The sequence below is a fragment of the Grus americana genome, chromosome Z (genome assembly GCF_028858705.1).
Source record: "Grus americana isolate bGruAme1 chromosome Z, bGruAme1.mat, whole genome shotgun sequence".
NCBI lineage: Eukaryota > Metazoa > Chordata > Aves > Gruiformes > Gruidae > Grus > Grus americana.
Genome location: NC_072891.1, coordinates 29,932,948 through 29,960,510, shown reverse-complemented (window position 1 = coordinate 29,960,510; position 27,563 = coordinate 29,932,948). Strand labels below are relative to the sequence as shown.

At 40.3% G+C, this 27,563-nt stretch overlaps 1 protein-coding gene across 3 annotated transcripts in view; it reads right to left on the bottom strand.

The window, feature by feature from the left end:
* DOCK8 (dedicator of cytokinesis 8) overlaps positions 1–27,563 on the bottom strand; it is a 95,628-nt gene that overhangs the window by 36,057 nt on the left and 32,008 nt on the right. For all 3 annotated transcript variants that reach the window (XM_054809975.1, XM_054809976.1, XM_054809977.1), the window contains 12 exons: positions 26,584–26,746; positions 13,718–13,835; positions 11,952–12,022; positions 11,144–11,282; positions 9,602–9,703; positions 8,753–8,848; positions 7,452–7,686; positions 6,506–6,670; positions 4,625–4,800; positions 2,768–2,863; positions 1,365–1,460; positions 505–654 (listed from right to left, as the gene is read on the bottom strand). In XM_054809975.1, the coding sequence (XP_054665950.1) occupies positions 505–654; positions 1,365–1,460; positions 2,768–2,863; positions 4,625–4,800; positions 6,506–6,670; positions 7,452–7,686; positions 8,753–8,848; positions 9,602–9,703; positions 11,144–11,282; positions 11,952–12,022; positions 13,718–13,835; positions 26,584–26,746 (1,607 nt within the window). The remainder of the gene's footprint in view (positions 1–504; positions 655–1,364; positions 1,461–2,767; positions 2,864–4,624; positions 4,801–6,505; positions 6,671–7,451; positions 7,687–8,752; positions 8,849–9,601; positions 9,704–11,143; positions 11,283–11,951; positions 12,023–13,717; positions 13,836–26,583; positions 26,747–27,563) is intronic.

Sequence of the window (27,563 nt, the reverse complement as noted above, 5' to 3'; positions counted from 1 at the left end):
GCCTCTTTAAAGAGATCTGGGGTCAGATAACTCATGGCTGGATTTTGCAACCCTCAGGAGGAATGCTGCCTTCATATTGCATAGCCCACTACCGTCAGAGAAGTCGAATGTGAAATAAAACACTATGCAGTAGAAATGAGGTTAACAGGAAAGGGGGATGAAAGAAATAAGCCCTGCTTGGGCCACAGTTTGATACCCTGGCTAATCTAGTATAAAGCATCACTGCCACCGAAAATAGGTGTTCAGCCTTTCCTGTTGATGTGAAAGGGGATTCTCTCCCTGTACTGTGCAGCCACACTGAAAAGCAGGCTGGGGAGCTGAGATGAATAAAACCGGTCTGCCAGCAGAGCACAAGGCTGGCTGCCCCTTGCTCAGCTAGAACTCTTGCTTAAGGTCCATGTGAGAATACCACCTCAGTTTTGGCCTAATTCTAGTGACACTGCTAAAAGTGAAATGAGATTAAATACAGCTCAGTGTAACACAGTGCTTACGTCATGCATTTACCTTCTGTGGTTTGACTAAAAGTGCAGCAATCTCTGAAGTAACCACATTAACTATAGTGGTGATATCATCTTTGAAGCGATCAGAGAACCGGCTTCTTCGTGGGTTGTCTTGCTTCTCTATGTTGTGAACATACTGAGCCATACTCTTGATCTGAAAAGCAGAAAAAAAACCCATTAAAAAATTGCCCAGACTGAAGGTAAAACTACTGCTTTACTCTCATCTTCTCAGAGTTGCTCTGATAAATCCTACATGTACTGGCAATGACAACAGAGAGCCTAAGACTCAAACACAGACTCTGACTCCTGTTCATGTTCACACAATTGGCTACTCTCAGCACCCAAAATCAGAATCACCCTTACCTGTACCTTGCACCTGCAGCTCTCAAATGCTGCTGTTTGCAACTTTTGCCCTTCATGATGACAGAGTGACACTTCTGGAATTAATTCTTATTTCTTGCCCTCCTATTGGGTTGCTTATATGCTGCCACTGACATCTCTCCATCACCTCAGGGGTCTGTGGAACTGTGAGTTCAGGGAGCCTTGTCACTGCTCCCATGTTGTTAACAAGGTGGAAAAGACAAGAACAGGTATTCACAGAAAAGGAAGGGCTCAGTTTGATGTCCGTCTTTCAGCCTTTTGCAAGCTGTGGACCACTGTGCATGCAGGACTTTGCCACCACAGGCTGTCAGTGGGGAATGGGGGTGAATACAGAGAATTCCGTAGTTGTACTTCCATTATTTGGGACCTCTCCTTTTCACACTGGGGGTGAATAGCTGAAGAGATCACCCCCAGCTAAATCTGTGCCTGGAGTACCTGCATTTCACCATTAACTTACTATAAAATACCACTGTCAAATCTTACCAGGAGCTCAAAGAAGAACCAGGCATACTTGAAGACAGATTCTCTCACCATACCCGTGCTGACCACCATCTGCAGTGCCAACTCCTCGTGGAAATGCTAGATAATAAACACAGTGTGTTGAGAAATGGCTTTTCTGTCAACTCATCTTCCAGTCTAAGCATCCCCCCTCTTCCCTGTGGGAAACTGCCCCATACCGAAGAGTCAGCAGCTGGATGGGGATGTGTGGACATCCCTGTGGGATCAGAAGGCAGATTTAACCAGGATGACATATAAGGAATGTTGGTGGCAAACAGATTTTGGGACCCATTCTTCTGTGGATCCAGAACCCCAGATAACTAAACTGGGAAATGCCTTTGGTCTACCCTGAGGCCATTGGTTGTGTGCATGACAGGGAGCAGTCACATTCCCCACTCCCCGCTTAGTGTTTCCATTTATACATCCATGGTTTTTGAGAGAAGGTAGAAGTAAGATTGTGTCTATGGTGGGAGAGGACACAGCAATAACTACAGCAGAGCTTGTACAGAGGTTTGTAGTCAGAGACAATATTCTTTGCAGTGAGATTTGGCCATAAGACACCCAATCCCAATGATCTAAACATTTAGGAAACTCAAATCTGGACTAAAAATTTATTGCAATGTCTATTTTCTATTCCTGACACAAACAACAAAGGTAATGAGCATCTTAAGCATATTTACATTGAATAGGACATATAAATCCATCCAATATTCAGCTGGATGTAAACCTCTATGCTTTTTGGCAGAAATCAAACCAATAAACAGGTGTAAGAAAGGAGAGTTTCTTAACTGTAACTCAGATTCTTAACTGCTCGTAGCAGGGTTTTCCCCTGCTTCTTCATCCAAAGCCACTGCTGCTGATCAATACTGAATACAAGATACAGCTCTCCAAAAATTATCTATGGTATCTTCTATGTTGTTAAAAAGATATTTGGGAATACATAATCAAGATAGGAAGGAACTTCTTGGTTCTAACGGCTACAAAAGGGGAAAATAAAAACATTCCTTACAAAAAAAAAGAGATGGCAAACATTTCTGAATGGTTTACTGTAACATGTAAAGACAGGTATCTAAGGGTAAACAGCAGCGGAAAAAGACAGAGATCATAACACCTTCAGAAAGAGAACAAAGGGAGGACCCAGGCAGGCTGCTACTTGTCTAAATCTGTCCTGGAAAAAGAATCTAAAGACTCTGGAGCAGAAGCAGAAAACTTTGTGTAATATTTACCCACTGATTCAATATTCCATCAAAAACTCCTTGTTTGATAAAACTAGTTGTTATTTTGTTCTCTCTCCCCGCCCTCCTCATTTAGAAACACCAGTTACCACCACTGCCTCAGGAGGCTACAAGCTCTGTTAATGTGCTCCCTCACACTTAGTGGTAGGGTACCTTTTTATTGGATGGTCGTGGGCTTGCACAAATGCTTGGCACATCATTTGTTCCTTCAACATAGAAAGACATCCGACTGGAGCTGTGATCCATAGGCTGGAGGGCATAGCCAGAAGAAATACGTAATAGTAAGTTAATACCTATCTTAAGCTAATTAACAGAGAAGAAATCAGCAGCGGCGGGATTTGTTTGAAAGGTCTGCACAAATGTTCACCTGAACAGCAATTCTCTTCCCTTCTGCCCATCCCCCTTCCCAGTGGAGGCCAAATACCACGTGAATGCAGCAGCCGTAAGAGCGTACAAAAGCCAACCCTGCCATCACGTGTCCAATTTCAGCACTGCAGCTGTATTTTGGAAGCACTACAATACACCCTTTCCAAGGTAACTGTCCTTTAAGTTTATCCGGTAGCTCTACGTGCGAAATTAACCAGCGTCTGGGAGTCTTCCTTCCATTAAAAGTAATGCCATTTTAAAAGGCAGTGAAATGGCGGCAGCCAATTGTAAATTGCTACATTTATCAATGTGATGAAGCTGTAATATCAACCATTTTAATTTTGTATTAATTTGTGAAAAAAATGCCTGGAGCTCTGTTTTTTCATGACACAGTACATTAAAATTCATAAAGCTATTAAGTTCAAAACTACATCACTAAAAATTGCTACAGATGAATATATATGCCCACATAAACAAATCAAACACATTGCCAACACCTGTGCATCTTACTAGCTCTGATTTAACTTGCTGAAGACAAGTACCCATTCACTTTAACTGGAGAGGCATGTGATTGTTCAATAGAGAAAAGACTTCAAAATGTTTCTGAAAATAACCTACTTGAGATGCAGTATTTTACATACGTAACACTCATAGAAAAGGGAGGGAGGATATGGTTCAGAGCTCAGCAGACATGCTGCTGTGGAGCTCTGCCAGGGCTGCAGCTAGGAGCAGGAGAAAAATCCTGCTTTTGTCAGAGGCACAGCTTCACAGCTGCTACTGAATGGGGAACTCTAGATTTTGGATTCCCCAGAAAGGAGCTGAGCACAGCCATTCTCATAAAGCTCTGAGATGAGCCTGGGATGCTGTAGTCCAGCAAGTACCAGGTGTCAATCAAGGAAGCAAAATCCTGTTTTTTGGCTGTCATCACCCTTTCTATCCTGCAAGCTGTTGGTGGCATATGTAGTTGTGGATGAGAAAGACAGACAAAGTTTGTTTCACTTGGTGGTGGAATTAAGTATTGGGAAAGACGCAGTTACAAAATATGCACATGGCATCTGTACTATAGCTGATTCAAAATCATGGGGCTGCTGTCATATAAATTGCCTACTTTTTTTTTTTAAACAAGAAACTATTTAGGACCAAACAGGCTCTGTGATTTTTAAAAAAAAAAAAGTTTACAGGAGCAAGAATAAATTATCAGTGCATTTTAGGAAAACTATTTCCCCTTCGAGGACTCTTTTGCCCCTTGCAGAAAGTGAATCTGTTCCCAGTGAAATCAATAGTAGTCTTTTCTCACACTGACTCTGTGCAACTTGGACCAGCCCACATCACCAGACATGAACAGAACCTAAATGTCAGGAAGAACAGGAGTGAGGCACGTCAAAAAAGCAAAACCCTCTGTGGAGAGTCTAAGCCTCAAACAAGAGACAGAGTTCTTAAACCTCTTGCTTTCTTCATTGATAAGAGACATCAGAATTTAGCAATGGGATTTATTGTGCCTATGCCAAATCAGATAAACAGTAAATGCTTCTGGTGATACATACAGTGCATTTACAAGAAGCAAATCCAACTCTCAAAGAACAAATCTAGATTGTTATGTTTTGGCCCATACAATTTTCCAGATATTTGACTTTGTTCTCTCACCTTGGATGACATGATGTTTTTGACCTCCTCATCAGCAGCAGTTTGTGTAACAGTGATGTCAGGATTGCTGCAGCTTATCACGCGGCTCTGCAGGAGTTTAGTCCCAACAGACACTGCGGAAGTGCGTCCAAATGTGTAATAACGAGACTCTGTCAAAACAGCACTGCTGCCTGCACCTGCCAATAGTGAGATGTCTGAATTAAGACTAAAAGACATATATGTGAGGCAAACATGAGATCCAAGCCAGCTTTGCTCAGTGCTGTTGCAGCATCAGCATTTTGAATAGCATAAAGGTTTTGAAAATCTCACCACCAACTGCTTCATTAACAAATTACACAGGCATTGAATGACAAGGTGCAGATGTTTTCCCTATCAACAACTCACAGAGTGATTGCACAAGCAGTAGCAAAAGATTAACAGGGTTACCTGAGCAACAGCACTATTACAATAACTCTTTCTTCTTCCCATCAGCTCTTTTTAATTTGCTGTAGATTAAAACAAGATTCACAGGCCTAAACACAAAATACCACCTTCAACACATAACATTTAACGCCATGTTCAAAGTATCCAGGGAAACAGAGAGCGCTGCCAGCAGAAATTTCACTAAATGACTACCTAGCTTTCAGCTTTCCCATGGACCTTATTTTTCCAGGATAAAGAATTTCCAAGTGTAGACAAGATCAGAGATTTTAGCACATCCTAACATAAGTCTAATGTCCCTCCAGGGGGATTTAAATGAATGTTTGAAAGAGAAAAGGGCTTACCTTTTTTCCCACAGCACAGCTGCTTGGTAAGTCAGTTAATATGTAGCAATTGATCAAATGAATCCTATAGCCTTTAGGACAATAGGCTGCAGCAGAATAACAACTGGCTGAGGTTGAAAGGAACCTCTGGATGTCATCTGGTCCAACTCCTCTGCTCAAGTAGGGCCACCTAGAGCCGGTTGCCCACAACCATGTCCACACAGCTTTCTAATACCTCCAAGGGGAGAGACTCCACCACCTCTCTGGGCAACCTGTGCCAGAGCTCAGTCACCCTCACAGGAAAAAAGTGTTTCCTGATGGTCGGAGGGAACCTCCTGTGTTTCTGTTTGTGCCCATTGCCTCTGGACCACTGGAAACAGCCTGGCTCTGTCTTCTTTGCACCCTCCCTTCAGGTCTTCGTATATATTGAAGATCCTTCCTGAGCCTTCCCTTCTCCAGGCCGAACAGTCCTAGCTCTCTCAGCCTTTCCTCATCGAAGAGATGTTCCAGTCCCTTCATCACCTTTGTCACCTGTGGCTGGTCTCTCTCCAGTAGGTCCATGTCTCTCTTGTACTGAGGAGCCCAAAAGTGGACACAGCACTGCAGGTGTGGCCTCGCCAGTGCTGAGTAGAGGAGAAGGATCATCTCCCTCAATCTGCTGGCCAACATACAGGATTTTATCCTCTGATTACATCCCTAATGTGATGGAGAAATTGGCAGAGCTTGACCCTAGGCCACTTGGTAGTAAGTTAGTTTGCACAGAAAGTATTTTACTGATGCAAATTCCTCTAAAGAAAGCCTCAGTTTAGGAGATGTCTCTTTCATCTTCATGAAGCTACAGTGTTGCGTACAGCTGTGGAGTCCTCTCACCTCAACCCTGCATCTGAAATGAATGACTGAGAGATAGAGATTGTGGGGGGCAAGTCGGTGTTGCTCTTTCCAGCACTGATATCCCTGACCTTCCTCTGAGAAAAATGATACATTGGAGCAGCGCTGTGCTGAAACAGTATGTAGTCTGGGTCTGAGAAGTTGTGTCTGTTATTTTACAGGCCAGTTCCCTAAGTTCTCCTCTCATATAGCATGAATAGCATGTACCAAGAAAAAAAGAATACTTTTGCAACCCTGGCACCAATATTACCTGGTTTGACTACTTCTCTGTGAGGATCTGGCAGACGAAATACATAGTAGACATAAGACGCCAGCAGGCAGTTCCTCCCATGCTGGTCTTTGCTCAGGTCTTTGCTGTTGTGGAGACTGTTCACTATTGCAACCACAGATTCAAAGGCAAACTGTGAGAAGTTGGCTGTGAAACAAAGGCAGGAATTAGTCTCAGCACTGAAGGGTATAATACAATAAGGTAAGGGCATTCTTTGTACCACCAACAACTAATCCTGCGTGTTTTAATTCAGTTCTTAACAAATTCAGAGCTCTAGACAGCAATTGCTATACCTGGCCAGACCCAAGATCTACACAGGCCAATAACCACTCTTCAGTAGACCCACTGACTTTCAACCTCATCACTGCTACTCCATCACTTCGTGTTACATTGAAGCAGACCATATCTGTTAATTACCACTTCTAGCAGCCTGCACACATTTCTTATAAAATACCTACTTGAAGAACACTTAGACTCATTATTCTCCACTTGACAGGCAAATACAAGCTACCAGGATTTTCAACAAATATTATAGTGGATGACAAGTATTGATTACCAAAATGCGATAAGAAATAAGCCACACCACTGTCTCCAATTATGCCTTCCCTCTAGACTTAACGTATGTGATGGGCAACTGGCAGGCTCAGTAACAGAAAAATCTGAGTGCCTTACTATACCCTTTCTGGTTTTGTGCTCACTCAGTTCTGTCTAAAGATATTTGGGCAAAGGATATGGTGGAGTCAGCAATGTCAGCTGTAGGATAAGTGATTTTGCTGGTTAAACCACAACCCACTTTCTGACCTATAGCTCTTTCTGAAGCAGACTACCCCAAATACTAAATCTAAGCCTGGATATTTAGCAATTATTTCCCCCCCCCCATTTCTAGGTTGCTTGCACTAGCACTCCAAAGCCATGCACCAGTAAGTACCTGTCTGGCCAGCTATGACCATGGGCTGTACAGCCAGCTGGAAAAGTTTATCTAGTACCAAATGTAAAAACAAGACAAGAGGTTCAAGGCGTGAAGAATTCAAACAGATAATGCTGAGTTTCAATTCATGTTCCAGTGTAGCCTCTGTAATCTTGTGGTCCATCAGTCGAATGGGGAATGTCACTTGACTTTCCAGAGAATGGCACAGAGTGAAGAAGTTCTCCAGGTGATTGTCCTGCAAATACAGTGCACTCACAGTTAACAAAGCTGATACACCTGAGGGGATGAGAGAAATTATTTTCACCTTTCTGGCTTGCAGTGGTGGCTAACACTGGAGATCAATTTGTAATGCAGCTGTCACAGCCTTTCGTTTGTTCCTTTTCATCTGGCTCAAATTCAGAGACTGGTTAGATCACATTAAAAGCAGAAAAATTAAAGGCCTCACTAAAGTGATTGCTTCATTTCATGAAAATACTGTTCCCTCTCTCTGATAAAACTGTGTCACGTCATAGGTCTATAGGCCCTTTGCCACCCACATCTAAGTTCTGCTACATACAAGTTATGTGCCTTATGAGTGTGCCCTACTTGTATTTAAAAAGAATGCTGCAAAGGGGCGATGGACCTGCTTCAGACACCGGGCCTCCAGTTGTTAGGACATAGCTACCAGGGTTAACTGGAACAGGATGCTGGGTGGGACACACTGTAAAGCAGCAGAAACAAAATAAAGCTGCTCTGCCTCTAACCAGTGTCCCAGTAAGATGGGTGAAGCTCCCATTTCCTATCAATCACATTTAAATCACCAGAATCATAGAGTCCTCATTCAGCACTAAGTTTGTGTCTGCACACCACATGGCATTGACGGCTGAGCTGCCTAAAACATTCTGGCAGTATAACCTGTCCCTGGAGGCGGGGAAGTACTATGTCTCTGCAGATGTGGACACACTGTCTGAACTAACCTTGCAGAATAGAAGATGCAGACTGCAGAAACTGGCACTGTGCCCTGCCAGTGTCTTTCAAACACAGACTAAGCAGACCCTTACTGAGCTGAGAGGACACCAGGCTCCCTATTGCTTGATGTGACTCGCTGCTGAGAGTCCTCATTTGTTTACTTGTACCTATAGATTTCATTTCACCAAAGGATATCATTCTCTGAGGATATCAGGTTATTTCCATAGCTGTTAGTTGTTTTTAAACCTGTGTGGGCTCAAACATCTCCATTTCATAAACCTCCTAAGTTGGCCTGGACATCTGAATTCTCTTTGAAATGAAACTATGGCTGTGTGTTGCTTCTGATGCATTACCTGAGTGTGAACAGATGAAACAGCTTGCACATCAACACTGAAAACACCCTTGTGTCCTTCAACCCACTTAACAGGTGGTGCCTGAGATGGAACTTTCTGTGATGGAAAAGAAATATAGGAACCGTTATCTTCCTTTTAATGATCAAACAGAAAGTCTGTTTACATAGGCTTCTATAGGTATTTGCACTATTCACTTCATTTTAGATATCCAAATTCAGTGCCATACAGAGGACCACAGCTAGGCATCTTCTTGTTCTCACAGACTAGATGGAGAGAAGTTGATGCATTGAACTGGGAAATTTGGAGCAATTCGGCTGGATGTCTAGCACAGACAGCGCAAATACACATCTTCTGATGGGGTATTTTTAAGGTTAGAAGTTCCCAGTTAAAGCACTGCCAAAGGCATTCCAGAGTGATGTGATGCAGTTTTAACCCTCTACTTGCCATATTTATTCAGAGGGTACACACTTTTCTGCTCCAGTATTAGCACCTGATTCCATTTCTCCTCCCTCTCCCACATAGCCACAAAAAAATGCACAAATCATCCTATAGAAGAATGCAAATTATTGACTTGACACCCTCTACAATTGTACAAATGTATCTTTGATTAGACAATTTACAAGGATTTGCTTGGATAACTAACTTTAACAAACACAATATAACAATATAAAATAATAATAAAAATAACACCAGTGACAATAATAACAACATTTTTCTCCAGAGCTTTCCCCTTTTAAAGTACAAAAACGAGGCATTGTCTACAAGCAGTCAGCAACATTAGTTTGTAAAACACTTATGCTGTTCTTCTACATTAGGAAAATACTATCTTTTCATAATTTTCTTTGTTACCTCAGGAGAGTGAATTGAATAGTGGAAAGGCAGCTTATCCAATGCAACAGGAAGACAATAATGTCCAGTTTGAAGACGATCGTTTAATAGAATTGGCAGCCACTGAAACAAATGAAGAGAAAACACAGCAATATTCATGACTATATATGATTAGAGCTATTTATCTAATTTGTTATGTACAGTCAACAAAACAACAAATGAGATATTGACCCAAGCTTCTCTGCTCTAACCCATTCAACAGTAATTTCTTTGCATTTTAAATTCACTGGTAGCTACTGTAGAAAAATGTACAAGACAGCTTTACAAACCATCCTTTTTGAAGAAAACAAACACAGAGCTTTTCATGTGTGACATATATTTTTCTAATAAATCCTACCAGAAGGATTTAGTAGAGCCCAGGTTTTACTTTAAAAAATCACGTATCTCAAATACACTGATCCTTGGCTTTAAAGTAAATCAACAGAGTTAAAGTTTTGCTAAGGATAAATTGAATATCTTGGTCATTGTGACCATGAGGGTTAAGGCCAGAATGACAAAACATAACTCTGTATTGATAGTTGGAGACACTTAATTTTCTCCTATTCAAGTCTGAAAGAGGCTGTGCATCTGAGTATCACAGGGCAGAAACATTTTGTATTTAGGTGAACAGAAGCTTGAAAATTAAGTCCTCACCTATGTGAAGTCTTGCTCCTGAACTACAAACTAATTTACTTCTTACCAATCCCGTTGACATGGGTCAGACTATATTTGTCCATAAAAGAAAGTCCATTTAAAGGGATTCTCAGTACAGGGATCAAAACCAAATACAAACACCATAGCAAGAACACATGGAAAGCATGTGCCTGGCCCCACAACTCAATTTCTGATGACAGCACTAGGATGTTTTCAAATCTGAAGTATTATCATCATTTATGCTTTCATCTTATTTTAAAATTTCTCCAGTTAAAAATATCAACTGATAAAAGAAAAGGTCAAAGACACTATGCTACAATATGTATTTCTTAAGCTAAAACAACACAAAGGTAATGAATGTAATAGAATTACATTTTATCTTCTAGATACTTTCTGGTTTTTAATTTTGACATAAAAGACACTTTAGAACATAAACCTAACTGAAAATATTATATTAGTTGTTACCTCATGTATGAACATGTTTGATAACAGTAAATAATTGTAATTGCATATATTTTAGTGGTTTATTATTTTTTCAATAAATATAATCTAATGGAATTAGACGATATGCTATAAAGCATTGCTGTTGCAAATATTTAGGTGCATACTTAACTTCAGTTTCATCAGGTGAATTCATTAACTTCGAAGACACTTAACAATGTAAAATTATAGGACAAGGATGTAACATAGCACAGGTTGCATCTGGTTTCTGTAAAGTAACATTAAGAACTTCTACTGGTTTTGATGTATTACCATAACCAGAAAGGGAATATATGACAAAATTCTCGACAAGCAAAGAGTCTGTTTGCATGGGATGTAGATACATATATAGATACACATACATACACTTATATATGACGTGGAACTTACTGAATATCCGAGAAGGGTTTCTACAGATGCTCCTTGCTTTGGCTGGCAGCTGATATGATAGAATGTGAACAATAGATGGTGTTTCTCTGTGAGTTTTGCAGGCAGCTTAATTTTCACTTCTTCATAAAAGTCAGGGGACCTGTTAAAAAAAAAAGCCAAGTGCACTTCCAATGTAAATATAAGACTGAGCAGAAGGCAAATTTTCCAGTAGGCTTTTAAATGCTATGGTTATAAAAACTGTATAAATCCTGAGAACAGCCTCAGAGCTGAGTTAAACAAAGTACGTATGTATACACAGCTATATTTATGAACCATCTACAGCTTTGAAACAGGAAGACATGATATCAGCTGGAATGTGTCAGCTTTCACCTATCTCTATACTTTCAAAAAACATTCAGTCTTAATTTTGAGTTCCAGCATATTTATTGTGTAAATCCTAAATCCCAAGTCCACATTCATGAGAATGAGAATGTCCCTTCGGCTCTTTCGGATCTGTGAATTCATCAAAGTGAATGCTGTTACATAGGTGTGCTGCTGCTTCCTGCTCCTGTTCCTTAATCTTCATATTAGGAATATTCTCAACTAATCTCTGAAAAGTTCCAAACAAGAAAAGTGATGGTCGCTTACGCAATGTTCACTTATCCAAATGCACGTAGGAAACCAAATCAAATATGACAAATCTACATAAAATGTAAATGTTTAAAATGGATTAGTACCAGCATTCCTTGATGAACTATGTAGGCTAAGAATTATGTAAAGAGGTCATGATTAATATTTCTGAAGTCATATAAATAATAACAATACTTACTTATTATGATATGTGATAGCTGTGTACATTTCTTGCACAAATTCTGGACCTGAAGATTTCCCAAAAATTACCTACATTAAGAAGAAAAGAAAATAACAGCAGTCAGGTCTAAAGCATTTAATTGTCATAATCTTGTATAAATTCTAAGACCGTATCTGAAGGCTGAAAATGACTCTTCAATTTTATCTTAGCACGTTGACACAAATGTTTTATTACCAAGCATCTTCCCCACACACCAGTCAGAGTAAAAAACATCAAGAAAATGGAGCAGAGGCCATTTCCAGAGCCCCTGACTACCACACCTCACATTCTCCAGTCATGCACTAAAAAGTTAGAAATTGCAGGAATAAAGTTATGGTAAGCCTCTTAAACATTATCACATTGCCTTTAACTAAATGCTAAAAAGTTAAATTAAAATTATCTTTAGAAGTTTGTTTTTCAGCTGCAGCCTGCTCATTTAGGGTGAGATTCATCTCACCTTATCTTAGAGGTCCAAAGTTTCTTTACAATCAATGAAGAAAAATAGGCATTTTTGGTGCTTGATTTGCTTTCCTCATTTCAGAGACAGCCTCACAGTAAGGTCCTCGAATCCAGTAATTTTAAATGGAGCCCTGGGAGATAAGCTTAGACAAGGATATCTGTACAGCACAAGTCCATATGTATTGAGATAAAGCTCCCTCACAGTGGAGAGGGGTGCCTGATGAACTGTGTCTATCCTAAGCATTTGTCAAAACCTAGTCATAATACGGGCAGATTTTAAGGAAACCAACAATGCAGTATTGCGTAAAAGATGGTGTTACATTCACATGGCACAGCTCCGGCTCTGGATGAAACATGGCTTGGGAAAACACTGTGTTGATGCTCTGATTTCAATTCCAGAGCTCAGGTGGAGGAAAACGGCGAAGTATGCACTGTGCGGTGTCAGCATGCTGATAAAGGCTGGTCAGGTGTCAGTCCTTGCTCCAACATATTGTTCCTCAACAATATGTGCTCCAACATAATACTCCTCAAAGTAATATTTCCACTCACATTTTCCCCCTCTAACACATAAAATCACAAAAGATTTTATCCCAGTGTCATTCTCAAACAGCCAGTTACACTGTCTGAAAAATTCTCCAAAAATCAGGCTGAAGCAGATGTCTGGGTCAGAACACTTCAAGCGAAACATATGAAGGTTGTTAAAGCTGAAGAGAGGATCTTATAATGAGACAATAACCTGAACATAGACAGTGCTGCCTGCTCTGCTAGTAGCGCACATATATGCCTTAATACACGGTGCGTTTCAAACACGGAAAACTCTGCCTACACTGCATGATTGTGCACCAGTTCAGATTCAGGCAATGCAGATCCCAACTTCTACCTTCCAGTGTCACACCTGAGTATTTGTGTACACAGAGTGCATACGAGGAGTAACTGGAAGACAGACTGTATCATTCTTAAAAGGTCTCTGAAGGTCTGTCAATTTTACCATTAGAGTTTCCAACACAGCATTGATTTAATACGATGCCACTTTACTGAAAATAAGGTCAGAAAACTTAGATAAGAAGGAGTAATATTCCTCTGTTCCACTTGAGTGATGTCTTTCCTGTTGTGGGTGAGGACTACAGCCCTGCTTTCTGATGAGAATGACAAACTTCTCAAGGTCTCTGATGCTAGGCTTCTTAAGGCCTCACTAGAAACTCTTTAAAAAAAAGAGCTATCTCTTCAGATAATCCTCAGGATTGCACGTAAGCAAAAGTCTGCTAAGAAATCTCAGCATTTATTACCGGCATTGCACAGGACGGGTCTTCGCCACACATAAACTGGATCTTGATGGTAATGTTTCTTGCAGAAGCCAGTCGGTTAGCAAAATTCAGCCTCTGAGGGTAAACATAGAGGAGATTTCTGGAAGAAAGAAAAGGAACAATGAAATGGATAAACAGCAGGAATTTGCATTTCAAAGTGCACAAGCTAGAATTTTGCTGATTCCTCTCCCTGTCCTTCAATTACACCTAGATAGTGAAAGCTTTGCCAGTACTCCATTTCAAAAGTTCACAAAGAAAAGGTAAGTTCTTGCTGTGACACAGAAAACATCCTATGTTTAAGGTTTCTCATACAGTAAGCCATGTCTATGAGAAGGCAGTCTTCCTCTCTCTTTTTTTTTTTTTAATAAATATGTAATTCCCAGTTATACATGAATGAATATCTTCGCTTGATGTAATGAAAAGCAGGAATCGCTCAACAAAGCAGCTCCCTTCTCAGCTGTGAAGATTCACATTTTGGAAGGGGTAAGGAATCGTTCAGGGATGATAAAAACAAGTAAACCAGCAAATAAAATCAACAACTGAAATTCATACATTCCTAGTTTATAGCAACAAAATGGCATAGATTATGCAAATCAAAAGGCACTATCAATAAACCTGAGTAAATACAAACAAGAAATTTGCAACTATAATTCTAGAAACTGACATTTTTTAGTAATAGATATGAATAATGCCTTAAAATATGGCATACTTTGCTGTTTACTAGCTTCTGTATGTGGACAGATCACTAATCTTAAAAAGCACCTTTAATTTTTGTGAGGAATTCGGCAGCATAGGTGGTCTTTCAAGTTCAAAACCCAGCAATTCTGGTAGAAGAGTCAAAATGCTAATAGAAAGCTTTTTCTCCAGTGAAGTCTATAGCAAGCCTGAGATTTCAGCCAGACCTGAATAACACATGTTCTGGTATGATGATTATGTCTATTTAATATCTCATTTTCCCAGTCTGGTACAGAATTCCCACTGTTTGTGCTCTGAGTGTAAGGAATAAAACCATTGTTGGTGGAAGCATGCTGGCTTCCACTTAGAAACAATGAAAGCTACTCATGGGGTTTCATGCTTGCTTTTTGTCTGTGAGAGTCGGAAGCTGCACACAAAATCACCCTGTCTTTATCGCAGCTGAAAAGGTGGAGCAGCTTTGCAGAATGTTGTCATTAAATCAGACAGTCCATCTTCCATTTGTTGTATCCCAAGACCTGGAAAACTGTGGTTGATTGTCCTTATTGCCATGTGTCACAATGTGACAATGCTCTTTAACGACACAAGCTACTTTGCTAACCAACAGATGCTACATGGGCCATGGCATGCCTTAGCTAACAAACCAGCATGTAACTTGCCTTTCCCTTTGTTCAGGATAGTGCTCCTTCCTGCCCCACTAATGCACTTTCTTCCTTACATTCTTAAATGCAATTTCTGCTCTGCCAAATTCTCTCCAAGATGATATTAGGAAAAGCTAAGTGAAATAAAGAAATATATTGGTAACCTCCACTGAATTATGCTTGGGGGAATGACATATTAAATGAAGGATATTATCAATATTACATCTGCCAGAGGTGAAGAAATACATGAAGGGGAGGCTGCATAATCCGGTCATTGCTTCATTAATCTGCAGCCCAGCAGAAGATGTCACAAATCCATATAATGTCCCTGAGTACTGGATTTTATATTTAGATGTGACTTGAGATGAAAGATATGTAAAATCACAAACAGAGAGCTCTCTGCTGACTACACAATCAAGGAAGCATTTTTCCAGCAAGTACTGTACTGAAGAGCTAAAGCTTGTGCCATTTATGCTCAAGCAGTTTTAGGGATCTTGCTTACATGTGTATTAAGCCCATCAGCACTGAGGAAGAACAGAGGCAAATGCTGACTCTGGATAGTGATGAAAGTGATGATTGATTTTTTAAAGTAGGAAGGTGGGAAGGTGATCAAAAGAGGTTCCTTCACACAGGCATGAACTGTATACCCATTGCTGACCACCGCATAAGTGCTACTGCTTGCCAGTGTCTGTACCTTCCAAAAGCCTGAGAAGAAGCAATGACAAGGAGCATTTCCACATGGCAGTTAGCAGGGGTGTCAGGGCAGCACATACTGCTGTCTATTAAATAATAGGACACCTAGCATGCCCATAAGGACATGGTGAGCTCCAGAAGGCACTGTGTCTCCCCTGAGGCTCTGCACTGAGCACAAATATTCAAACAACATGCCACAGCAATTACTTTTGGTCAGTGTGATCAAACTTCTCCCCTCACTCCCACTACAGAAAGTGCAGGGCTCTATCTCCAGATACAGTCAGATGTGATTACAAAAAGCAAAAGAGCTATTCAGGAGGCAGTGTGGGTCTACAAAAGCCATGGCAGAGCATCCAACTTCACTGAGACCAGAGTCCCACAGGACAGCAGAATCCTGGGTAAGGCACGGGTCCAGACAGCTTCTCTGGCAGAGGCTATTTCAGAATCAGCTATTTGCTGGGAAAGCTAAGGGTCCACCTAGCCTGACACAGGACACCATGCAGCAATTCTCATTTGAATTTGCTGACCTTCCTACACTTTCATGGGACTTAGTGGTGATTTGATCACTTCCCATGGCCAAAGCAATGCAGACCTATCTTCTGCCAAAACAAAATCTATGCAGAGTTTCAAGTCTGTGACCTTTCTCATTGAATATTACTGTTTGTAATTATTGGTTGTGCAAATATGTGACATAATAAAATCCTTCTCCTTGCTAAATTACATGTGTGAGAAGTCAACAAGTGCATCTCAAACTTCTAATGAATATTAGGCATATTCACTGATGCCTCTGACAAGAATCCATACACAGCTAAAGCCAATATATGTGCAAATAGTCACTACTGATAAAACCCACAAATGTTCTATAGGTGAAGAGTGATGGACAGATTAACATTGCCATTTAATACTTATGGTACTGGAAACAAAAATTAATACACTCATTAGTTATAATTTTCAGTCTTTGTTGATTCCTCTATCTTTTGTCAGGTTGGGCAGGGAATCTTCAGAAAAAATGGTTGAAAATTACAATGCCATCAGAAACACTTTACCAAATATGGAAACCTGTCCTAGTCAGCCACTGACTACAACAAATGGCACAATGACAGAACTTCAACATGTCATGTTCAAGAGCATGTATATGTGTCATGTATTCTGTATCTTAGCATGGGTAATTTGGATAATAGTTTGAATTATTTTTCTCATGTTGCTAAAATTAGGAATCATCTAAAGAGTCAGTGGACAGATCCTCATTAAATTTAGGCTAAGAGTGATTGTCACTATATTCTACCCATTAGCATTGGTGTGAAAACCTTACTAAATTTTCTAACAAAGTTTTACTCAACACATGAAAAAAATGTTTCCAGAAGATGGAAGGCTGACTCAAAACATCAGATTTCTGCAGGTTCAAATCACAAAATTATGCCAAGAAAATAGATATTTCTAAATTTAAATGTGACCTAGAGCTTAGAGTCAAGTCAGAATAAAATTTTAATAGCTTTCTCTCCAGGACTCATAGTTATTCATTATACATCATTGAACTGACCTACCATTACTTCAAATATCAAATATTGCAGACATAATGTGCTTGAAAATCAAGACCAAAGACAAATGACTGACATTTTGTGAATCATAAAAATCACGAACAAAATAATTTCTTACCTATCATATTGATTTTCTGGTGTGCAAATGTAGGGAACTTACTTACTCACAATTGCCTACTTTACATCTTTTTCAGAAGTTACTCTTAAAATGGATTTAAAATTTTCAAATATGAAAATCAAAGTGATTATATCACCTTCTGATGTCTCTGTCCTCCATGCTTTGCAGTCCTCTACCAAACTAAACCTACTGTTCCATTGATAATACTCTCACTTGCCCTGGTGGTTCCAGTATTACTAAATCCTGAGTGGCAGTGTTATCCACTAGATATCAACTATTGTAATGTCAAGACACTGTAATAACAAGATGGTAGGTCACACATAAGGCATTGCCCAGTTGCCCAAAGGAAGTATAAAAAGCTGAAAAAAGGAAGATAGTAACTATACCATAGAGCTGTATTTTATACATCCATTCACTATCCCAGGACCTGTGATTCCTCCAGCTGTGTAAATAGAGGTAAAGCTCTATCCCAAAATTCTCATTGAATCCTGATAATCAAAGAGTGACATTTCTGACATACCAGATTTTTACACATAATAGTAAATCTATTTCAAATACAATGATACAGCTGAGAATTGTGGTGAGATGATTTTGTCCTGATATACTTAATTAATAAATGACACAGTGAAGGAGTGCTAGTAAATACAAAAGCACACCATATCTTCCCAAAATACTGGTAACGTGCCCCCCTGAAGTTACATGTGTGAGATAATGTGAGGCAATAATTCATATCTACCAGCATCTTCTTGTTGCCACAGACACAATACATTACTAAAACTTCAGTTGAAAACGCTTAAAAACCCTAGTGAACGACATAGGATTTAGCAGCACTCAAGATCTATGCAGCTAGAAGTCAACATGTGGAACCTGGATTTGTTTTAATTGTCTCATTGATGCATTTACACACTCCACCATCCTTACTTGGGGAGCTGGAAGCTATGGTGACAAACTGCACTGCTCTTGAGCGATGCTTCTTGTCTAAACTGTACACTTCAAAGTAATCATTTATCAGGCAAGAGGAAAATAAAAATCCAGTGAGAAAATTGATGTCCTGTCTCTCTAAATGCCCTGCAGACCTAAGCAAAAGAAGTCACCTGTTCTTACCAAAAGGGAAGCCACCTACTACTACCAGTAATACAGCACTATTAACAATTCTTGGATGAAGTTAATGGAGCATTTTCATTCCGGTGAAAAGTAGACAGATGGTTTGAAGGAGAAAGCACAATGTCCTGAGGTTAGCAAAAAGATCTGCAAGCTTGGAAAGGAATGTTTTGGTTCTAAGATCCCTGGCTGGGAGCTCTTTACAAAAGGACAATATTCAGCACCTTACTACCTAACCACGGGCAGTATCGGTGATCAGAGTAGCTTCATTTTTCTTAAGACATTTATGCAAGAACAAAGCATAAGCCACTCCTTGCTGAAGTGGAGCTGCAGCAAAACCAAATCAGTGAAGATGATGTTTTCATTCAAAATCATCAGGAAAGGTAGGCCTCTCAACTTACATCTTCTGTGCATTCAGTTATAGTTTCTTTCTTGAGAGGAAGGTGAGCATTCAGTGTTGCACTGACTGCTAATGATAACAGTTAATGAGCAGTCCAGTGTTTCTGGGAAGCCATTGTGCTAGATAATGAAATGCTTTTATCTCTACATCCTAGAGGAGAAGCAATAGTGATACCCTTTACATGACAGCAAAAAAGAAGTGGGAAAAAATGGACTCAAGTTTGGGGAATTAAACCACATCAAAAATGGCCAGCATTGTTTGAACACAGTGTATAAACATTAGTCTAAACCTTCTAACATTCCTGCATGGTAGGTATCTTGATGTGGATGTGAATGTGCAGTTGGAGAATATGAGATACAATCAATACAGCCAAGGCTTTGCAGAAAGTCTGTGGTAGAACTGGAACTGGATTTAAGAACTGCCATTCAGTCCCACATTCCTTATACTTCAGGAAGTTGCTTGAACTGAGATACCTACATGTTAATTTCAGTCTTTAAATCCTACAGGTCTCTGCAAGACTCAGTTTAGCTTCTTACAAAAGAAAAGAGCACTAGCGTACTTGGTATACATTATAAACAATTTGCATTTGCTTTCTGCTGTCCTTACCGAGATTTTCTTACTGACAGTGATGGGTTTTGTTTCCATACAGTAGACCAAAGAACAAACTAATACTGAAGCTGAAGAACAATCAGATTTGTTTGGAAGGCAAAACACAGTATTTATCAGTATATGATAGATTTTTAAATAGTATAAAAGTGCTTAGCAGAATGTGAAAGCAGATATTATGATTTTCATACAGAGAACTAGCAGCTATTCAAGACACCAAATTGTCAAGATTTTTTAAAATGTTGTTGCATTTTGCAGTATACTTACTTAAAAGTCTGCTGAAATTATAGTTTTCAAGAATCTAATTTATGATGTCGAATTACAATTAACCAAAATATTTTGAAGAACCCCCAAACGCCCTCTAATTAAACCACTTGCATTTGATTTTTTTTTTTTTTAATAATTACACATTTCTTTAAAGGACTTGCTTTCATCTGGAAGTTTAGACAAATCCATATTTTATTCAGAGTCTCTGCTCAGTTACTACACAGAGATTACCATGCCATGGCGGCAAGTTTTCCTCTCTGCCTGTATTACATAATTAATGATGTTTGCTATGAGAAGTCAGATGCAATACCTCATCTGAAAGCACTGTGACAAACAAGATGGCTATGGGGGAGAGGCGTGCATTCCCAGAATTCTGTCTGTGAAGTTTTTGTTTTAATTGTTTCTGCTTTGTTATGCAGTATTTGACAAAGTCATTTTTATCTGAGTAAAAAGCAAAGAAAAATTAGGAAACCTTCCACAAAACCTGTTACTGCTGAGATAGTATAGTAGATGCCCAGGAAAGATTATGGAGCTTGGAAAAGGGCAGGCAGCTATTTGCACTGGGATGAAATCATGTGTATTGAGGAGCCGAATAAACTGGGCACACACTCACATCTCTGTCCAAAACTGTAGTAGCCAGCTTAAGCTGTTTCCTTCAACCGTGCACAACAGTGCAACACTAATCTCCACTTTGTTTACTCTGAAAAATAAGTTACAAGTGCTAGCATCTCCAACTAGCACAAAACTAGAGCAATGGCCCTGCAGAAGATACACAGGGCTACCATGCTCCCTCCAGATCCCATGGGCAGAGAGGAAGAAAGGAGTAAACGCTGTGATGGCATCTGAGCACAGTGACAAGTTGTTTGCAATTAAATGAAACAAAACAGCAAAAGAAAGGGTTTTTTTTCATAGAATCATCACATAATCTTTGAATGCTTTGGGTTGGAAGGGACCTTAAAAATCATCTAGTTCCAACCCCCCTACCATGGGAAGGGACACCCTCACAACACCAGGTTGCCCAAAGCCCCATCCAACCTGGCCTTGAACACTTCCAGGGATGGGGCATCCACAACTTCTCTGGGCAACCTGGTCCAGCATTTCACCACCCTCATAATGAAAAATTTCTTCTTTATATCTGATCTAAATATAGCCTCTTCAGTTTAAAGCCATCACCCCTTGTCCCATCACTCCATGCCCTTGTAAACAGTCCCTCTCCAGCTTTCCTGTAGGCCCCCTTTAGGTACTGGAAGGCTGCTATAAGGTCTCCCCAGAGCCTTTCTTTCTCCAGGCTGAACAACCCCAACTCTCTCAGCCTGTCCTCATAGGAGGCTCCAGCCCTCTGATCAGCTTCATGGCCCTCCTCTGGACTCTCTCCAACAGCTGCACGTCTTTCTTGTACTGAGGACCCGAGCTGGATGCAGTACTGCAGGTGGGGTCTCATAAGAGCGGAGTAGAGGGGCAGGATCACCTCCCTTGACCTGCTGGTCACACTGCTTTTGATGCAGCCCAGGATACAGTTGGCTTTCTGGCCTGCAAGTGCATGTTGCCAGGTCTTGTTGAACTTCTTGTCCACCAACATCCCCGAATCCTTCTCCTCAGGGCTGCTCTCAATCCATTCTCTGCCCAGCCTGTAGTCGTGCTTGGGATTGCTCTGACCCATGTACAGAACCTTGCACTTGGCCTTGTTGAACTTCATGCAGTTCACACGGGCCTACCTCTCAAGCCTGTCAAGGTCCCTCTAGACTGCATCCCTTCCCTCCAGTGTGTTGACTGCACCACACAGCTTGGTGTCATCAGGAAACTTGCTGAGGATGCACTCAATCCCACTGTCCATGTTGCTGACAAAGATGCTAAACAGTGCTGGTCCCAATACCAACCCCTGAGAAACACCACTCATCACTGGTCTCCACTTGGACATCGACCACATTGACCACAACACTTTGAGTGCGACCATCCAACCAATTTTTATCCACTGAGGGGTCCATCCTTTGAATCCATGGCTCTCCAATTTAGAAACAAAGTTGTCATGCAGGACAGTGTCAAATGCTTTGCACAAGTCCAAGTAGATGAGATCTGTCACTCTTGCCTTGTCTACCAACGCTGTAACGCCATCATAGAAGGCCACCAAATTTGTCAGGCACGATTTGCTCTTAGTGAAGGCATGTTGGCTGTCACCAATCACCTCCTTATTTTCCATGTGCCTGAGCATAGTTTCCAGGAGGGTCTGCTCCATAATCTTGCCAGGCACGGAGGTGAGACTGACTGGTCTGTAGTTCCCTGGGTCTTCCTTTTTTCCCCTTTTTAAAAATGGGGGTTATGTTTCCTCTTTTCCAGTCAGTGGAAACTTCACCTGACTGCCAGGACTTCTCAAATACGATGGAGAGTGACTTAGCAACTTCATCCGCCAGTTCCCTCAGGACACACAGATGCACCTTAGATGGTCTCGAACCTGTTCTTCTCTGACAGTGAGCGGTTCTTCATTCTCCCAGTCCCTGCCTTTGCCTTCTGCAATTTGGGCGGTGTGGCTAGAGCACTTGCCGGTGAGGACTGAAGGCAAAAAAGTCATTGAGTACCTCAGTCTTCTCCATATCCTGGGTAACCAGGTCTCCCGTTTCCTTCTGGAGAGGGCCTACATTTTCCCTAGTGTTCCTTTTATCACTCATGTACCTATAGAAGCTTTTCTAGTTGGCCTTGATGTCCCTGGCCAGATTTAACTCTTATCAGGGCTTTTGCTTTCCTAACCAGATCCCTGGTTGCTTGGATACAGTTTCCCTGTATTCCTCCCAGGCTACCTGCCCTTGCTTGCACCCTCTGTAGGCTTCCTTTTTGTGTTTGAGTTTGTACAGGAGCTCCGTGTTCATTCATGCAGGCCTCTTGGCTTTTTTCTGGACTTCCTTTTTGTTGGGATCATCATTCCTGAGCTTGGAAGAGGTGATCCTTGAATACTAACCAGCTGTCTTGGGCTGCTCTTCCCTCCAGGGATTTGTCCAATGGTACTCTACCAAGCAGGTCCCTCAAAAGGCCAAAGGCTGCTCTCCTGAAGTCCAGGTTAATGAGCTTGCTGTGTGCCTCCTTGCTGCCCTAAGGATCTTGAACTTGACCACTTCATGGTCACCGCAGCCAAGGCTGTCCCTGAGCTTCACATTCCCCACCAGCCCCTCCTTGTTGGTGAGAACAAGGTCCACCATGGCACCTCTCCTCATTGGCTCCTCTGTCCCTTGGAGATGGATGCCTGTGACTGAAGATGCTCTTCCCCTTCTCTGCAGATGGATCCCATCAGCCCCCAGTAGACCAGGTTTCTCAATGCGAGTTCCATAGTCTAAGCAGATGAATCCTTGGCTGTGGCACCAGTCCTGTAACCTTTTGTTGACTCACCAGATCTGACTGGCCCTTTCAAATCCACTCCCTTTGACTGGGAGGATTGATGAAAAAACTACCTGTGCTCCAGAGTCCCTTACCACCACTCCCAGGGCTCTGTAATCCTTCTTGATACTCCTCAGACTGCTCCTGGCAGTATCACTGGTGCCCATGTGAAACAACAGCAGCAGATAATAGTCAATGGACTGTTTCCTCCCCTGCCCCCCCCCCCCGAAAATCCTCTAAGCGTTTGGCACTTCCCCTATCAAAGACAGGACTTCCTGTGCCTGGTTAAGCTGAGTTACTGTTGAAGCAATGGGACAAATCCCTCTTCCTCAGCACCAACATTTCATAGTGGCAGTAAGCAGCATAATTTTCATTCATATTTCATGAGAAAATAAAATGATAAACAAACTTTAAATTATATGATTTTTCCTATTAAGAAGGGTATTGAAAGAAATAAATCTTGGAATGTTTTGACATTTTCAGGGAGCTATTTTTATTAAAGAAATGTAGGTACACAACAAAAAGAAGTACTCAATTTCACAGTGCACAGAGAAAGTGGGCTGGCTGATGTCTCTGGCATGAATCAGAAATAGTATCATTTAAAATAATGGCATAACACCAGTATAAAAACTAGCAAGAGCTAAGTTCAAAGACTGTAACAGGAGACTCTGCTTCTCCTATCACAATGGAAAAAGCTATTACTTAAAATAAAAGAGTATTTGTTTCCCTTGGAAGAGCTTCATTGGCAAAAAAAACCCCAAGTAAACAAAATCTTAGCATTTCTTTTAAACATTCAGGAGAAAATCTGAAGCTAGATGTTTCATTAGTATTTGTCTGGACCTGTGTAGAGGTATTATTATGCCAGTAAGAACTTACCAGATTGTTTTTTTGTAAGTTTTCATTATTTGTTATTCAAGTACATTTCTATATGTAACCTTTTCCTACCATTCATGGTAATGTTAATAAAACCCAGATAATTATTTTATTCATTTTTCATTCTTTTAACATATAAATCTATAGCACTGTTAAATAATTTGCACACTTACAATCAAATATAAGGAAACATTAAATCATCTGTAAGACACTAGCAGGCCATGACACTCAGTTATGACTAAATACTAGCACATTGCTTAATTAAGACAGGATGGTTCTACTTTTCAGATTAGAGGAAAGGGAATAAAATAACATGAAACACTTCATAGTTGGCTCTATTCAAATTCAGAGTTACTTTGCATAGGTTAGTTTAACCTCAGGCTCAAACCAGTATTCACCATGCTGAGAACTAAGCAAGGAGAATTGCATGATAGTTAAATTAAGCAAATATATTGGCCTACGTTCTCTAACTTGCTTTTGCTCACCAAATGGAGCACTGGCATGATCATGTGGCCAAAGTGTCTCAGACATGATAAGGTGATTTTGGTTGGTGGGAAAAGGAGATGCTTTCAATGGCACTGCACAAACACAAGTGTTACTTCCTGGACACCGCGAAGTTCCAGATTCCACTGTTTCATAATGTTTGCAAAGGTGCCTTATCTGACTTTCTGAGGAACTATTGCTGGAGTTCATTAACAATTTCAGTTGGCACCTCCCCTTTCTCCCTCCAAACATGTTTGTTATCACAAGGCAGTTGAAACACGACCTAGCATTTCTGCCTTTTTTCACCATTTCCCCAGTATATTTAACTGTCTTTAGGGTTTAATTTGGGTATTAACTGATTGAGTTTCCAGTGTACAGCACAACACTACTTACAGCATGTCAGTTGTGTAATCATTAATTAAGGTAAAGATTAGTGAGGGCAAATATTCTTATAGATATGCTCTTCATTATTACAAGTTAGGCTGGACAGTTCCTACTTTGTTTTGTTACCACAACTGTTACTTAGGGTAAAAATCAAAACACAGCCCAAAGAGCCTGAAGAGATTAAGCATGCTGGGTGTGAACTCTTGCACAAAGAGTGTAACTGTTGAGCTATAGCAAGCATTTCTTCTAATGTGGAAGAATTGAATGCTAGTGTGGAGACACTCAAATTTGCTTCAGGAGATGCACAAATTATCTTTCAGCATGGTGGCTTTGATATTCATGATGTCTCACTGCAGAAGTTTATCTTGGTGAGAACTAAAGGAGAATATTCTGTGCAGACTCAACCCCCTTTCTAGCTCAGCAACACAGCCATTGCTAATGCTTTTCATTTTCAAAAGCCAGTCCTTTAGATGCTACCAGGCAGCACACTGAAGTTGACACATGCTACTCCTTATTGGGGCCAGACAATGAATAGGAAAGTTAAAATTCTGTCTTATTATTTCATTTAAAAAAAAAGAAAAGGTGTCATGACTCAAGTTCATTTACATTTGCACTTTCAATTGTATAAAAATTACTTCCCCTATAGAAATGTCAGCACAAACCCCTTAAAAACTGGGGGGGGGGGGGGGGGCGGGGAGGAGGACAAAAAAAAAGACATTCACTTCTATCTTTGATACACAGAGAAGACAGAGGTACCAAAACACTCTGCATTTTAGCATTCTGGTGCCAATAGCACAAAGAGCTGCCCTCAGGAGTTTGAATATCACAGATGCATGACACAGCCCAGGAATAACTCCTCCAAAACTTCTCATGAGGCTCTATCCAAACTGGCTTACTTACTCATTTCCCTGCTGACACCACATTGCAAGTTGTTATGATAAGATGCCACTTCTGGTTTTCCTTTCCTTAAAAGCTGAGACCCAAATCCAGGTGCCACCAACAGCCCCACTGGCTCTCCATACAGCCAGTTTGAATTATTGCTAGTTAGCTATTAGCAATATCACTGCTCACTAGCACTACTATGCTGCACAAACATGTTGAAGTACATTCTTTTGATATTCATTTCTTCTTAGAGACTCATATGTGCTAAACCACTAAGAAATGATGGGAATTGCTCAGTTGCACGCTACTGAACACTGTAGTCTCCTCGAAACAACCAGAATAGCACAGATTTAAGAAAAGAAACAACATAGCCCAGAGTCCTTGTGCATGGTGAAAAAGTACACAGAGCAACACATTACTTCCTCAGATGGTCAGATGACTCAAATTACCAGTAGAAACCACCCAGCACAAACATTTACCAAAACTGTTAAAAATTCTGATAACATCTACTGGGAAAAAAACACAGAAGAGGAAAAATACATATATATGCCAAGTCAATGAGAGCTGTTAGGGGTTTTTTTGGACATTTTAGAAAAAAATTTCAAAGGACAACATCATTAGGTTAGTAAATACACTACAGAACACCCTACTGGCATTTTAACTTATAACGGCTAGTAAAATCAAATCATCCTAATGTGTAGTTTTTAACATTTTAAAAAATAGTTTCTATTTCTGACAAAAAATTCTAAATCATAATTATTTTGAAAATGGATCTTAAGACATTTTAAAAAAATGTTATTTCTTACCTATAAATGGTATGGGGAACATACACTTCTCTAATTGGGAATTCCAAAATCTCTTTGTGAGGACGATTACGGTTTTCTGGAAATGGTTTTACTGGTAGTAATTCTGGTGTCAGACAATAACCAAGGTTTTCTGGAGCTGGGGAAATCTCCACTTTAAGTGTTCCTTTAAAAAAAATAAGGAAATTTCAGCAAAAATATAAAAAATAGCCAATGTATAATTAAAAAAAACCCAAAACATTATGTAAGGTTACATAGCAACAGTGCAGAAATAAGAACCGGATCTTCGGCTTGAAGGCTGAATGAGAACGAAAGCATAGATGTAGAAAGATACACAGGAAGTAACCTACACACATCCACACACATCAGGCCAATATATAGCTCTTTATGTCTACCCTGTACAATTTCAAAGAAACAGGAAAGAAAGAAAGAAGGAATACTGTATGCTGGGTTGATGTTCTAGTATCTTTCACACACAAATAACATAAAATTTGTCTGGAAGACAAATGAAAGATAAAAGGATTGCTGTCTAATACAGTTCTCTCTCTCTCTCTCTGTCTCCCCCCACTCAGATTCTACTCTGATTAATCTCTGCCAAAGTAGACACCACCCACCAGGAAAGCCAGGCTTGCTGTGGTGAGCCGTTAAACTGTTAATTCTGATAACATTTACCCAAGTATAACTAGACTTTCAATTTAAATTCTCTGTTGTGATAAGTGAGAACCATTTGGGGAACTCAGGCTTGTCATTTCTGGCAATCAGCTAAAAAGACAAAACAGCTTTGCACTCAGTTCATATTTTTTAAGGTTCCTCTACAACCCAGAAGAGCTTGAGCTGTAATTTATGTAAAAAGAAAAAATAAGCTGGTCAGGTTTTTGACAGTAGCCAAACATTATCTCTGCTTCTCTACTTTATGAATTGACACTGACCCAAATACCCAAATAAGATGAAATGTGTACACCTTTTAATCTCCCTCTGTAAAA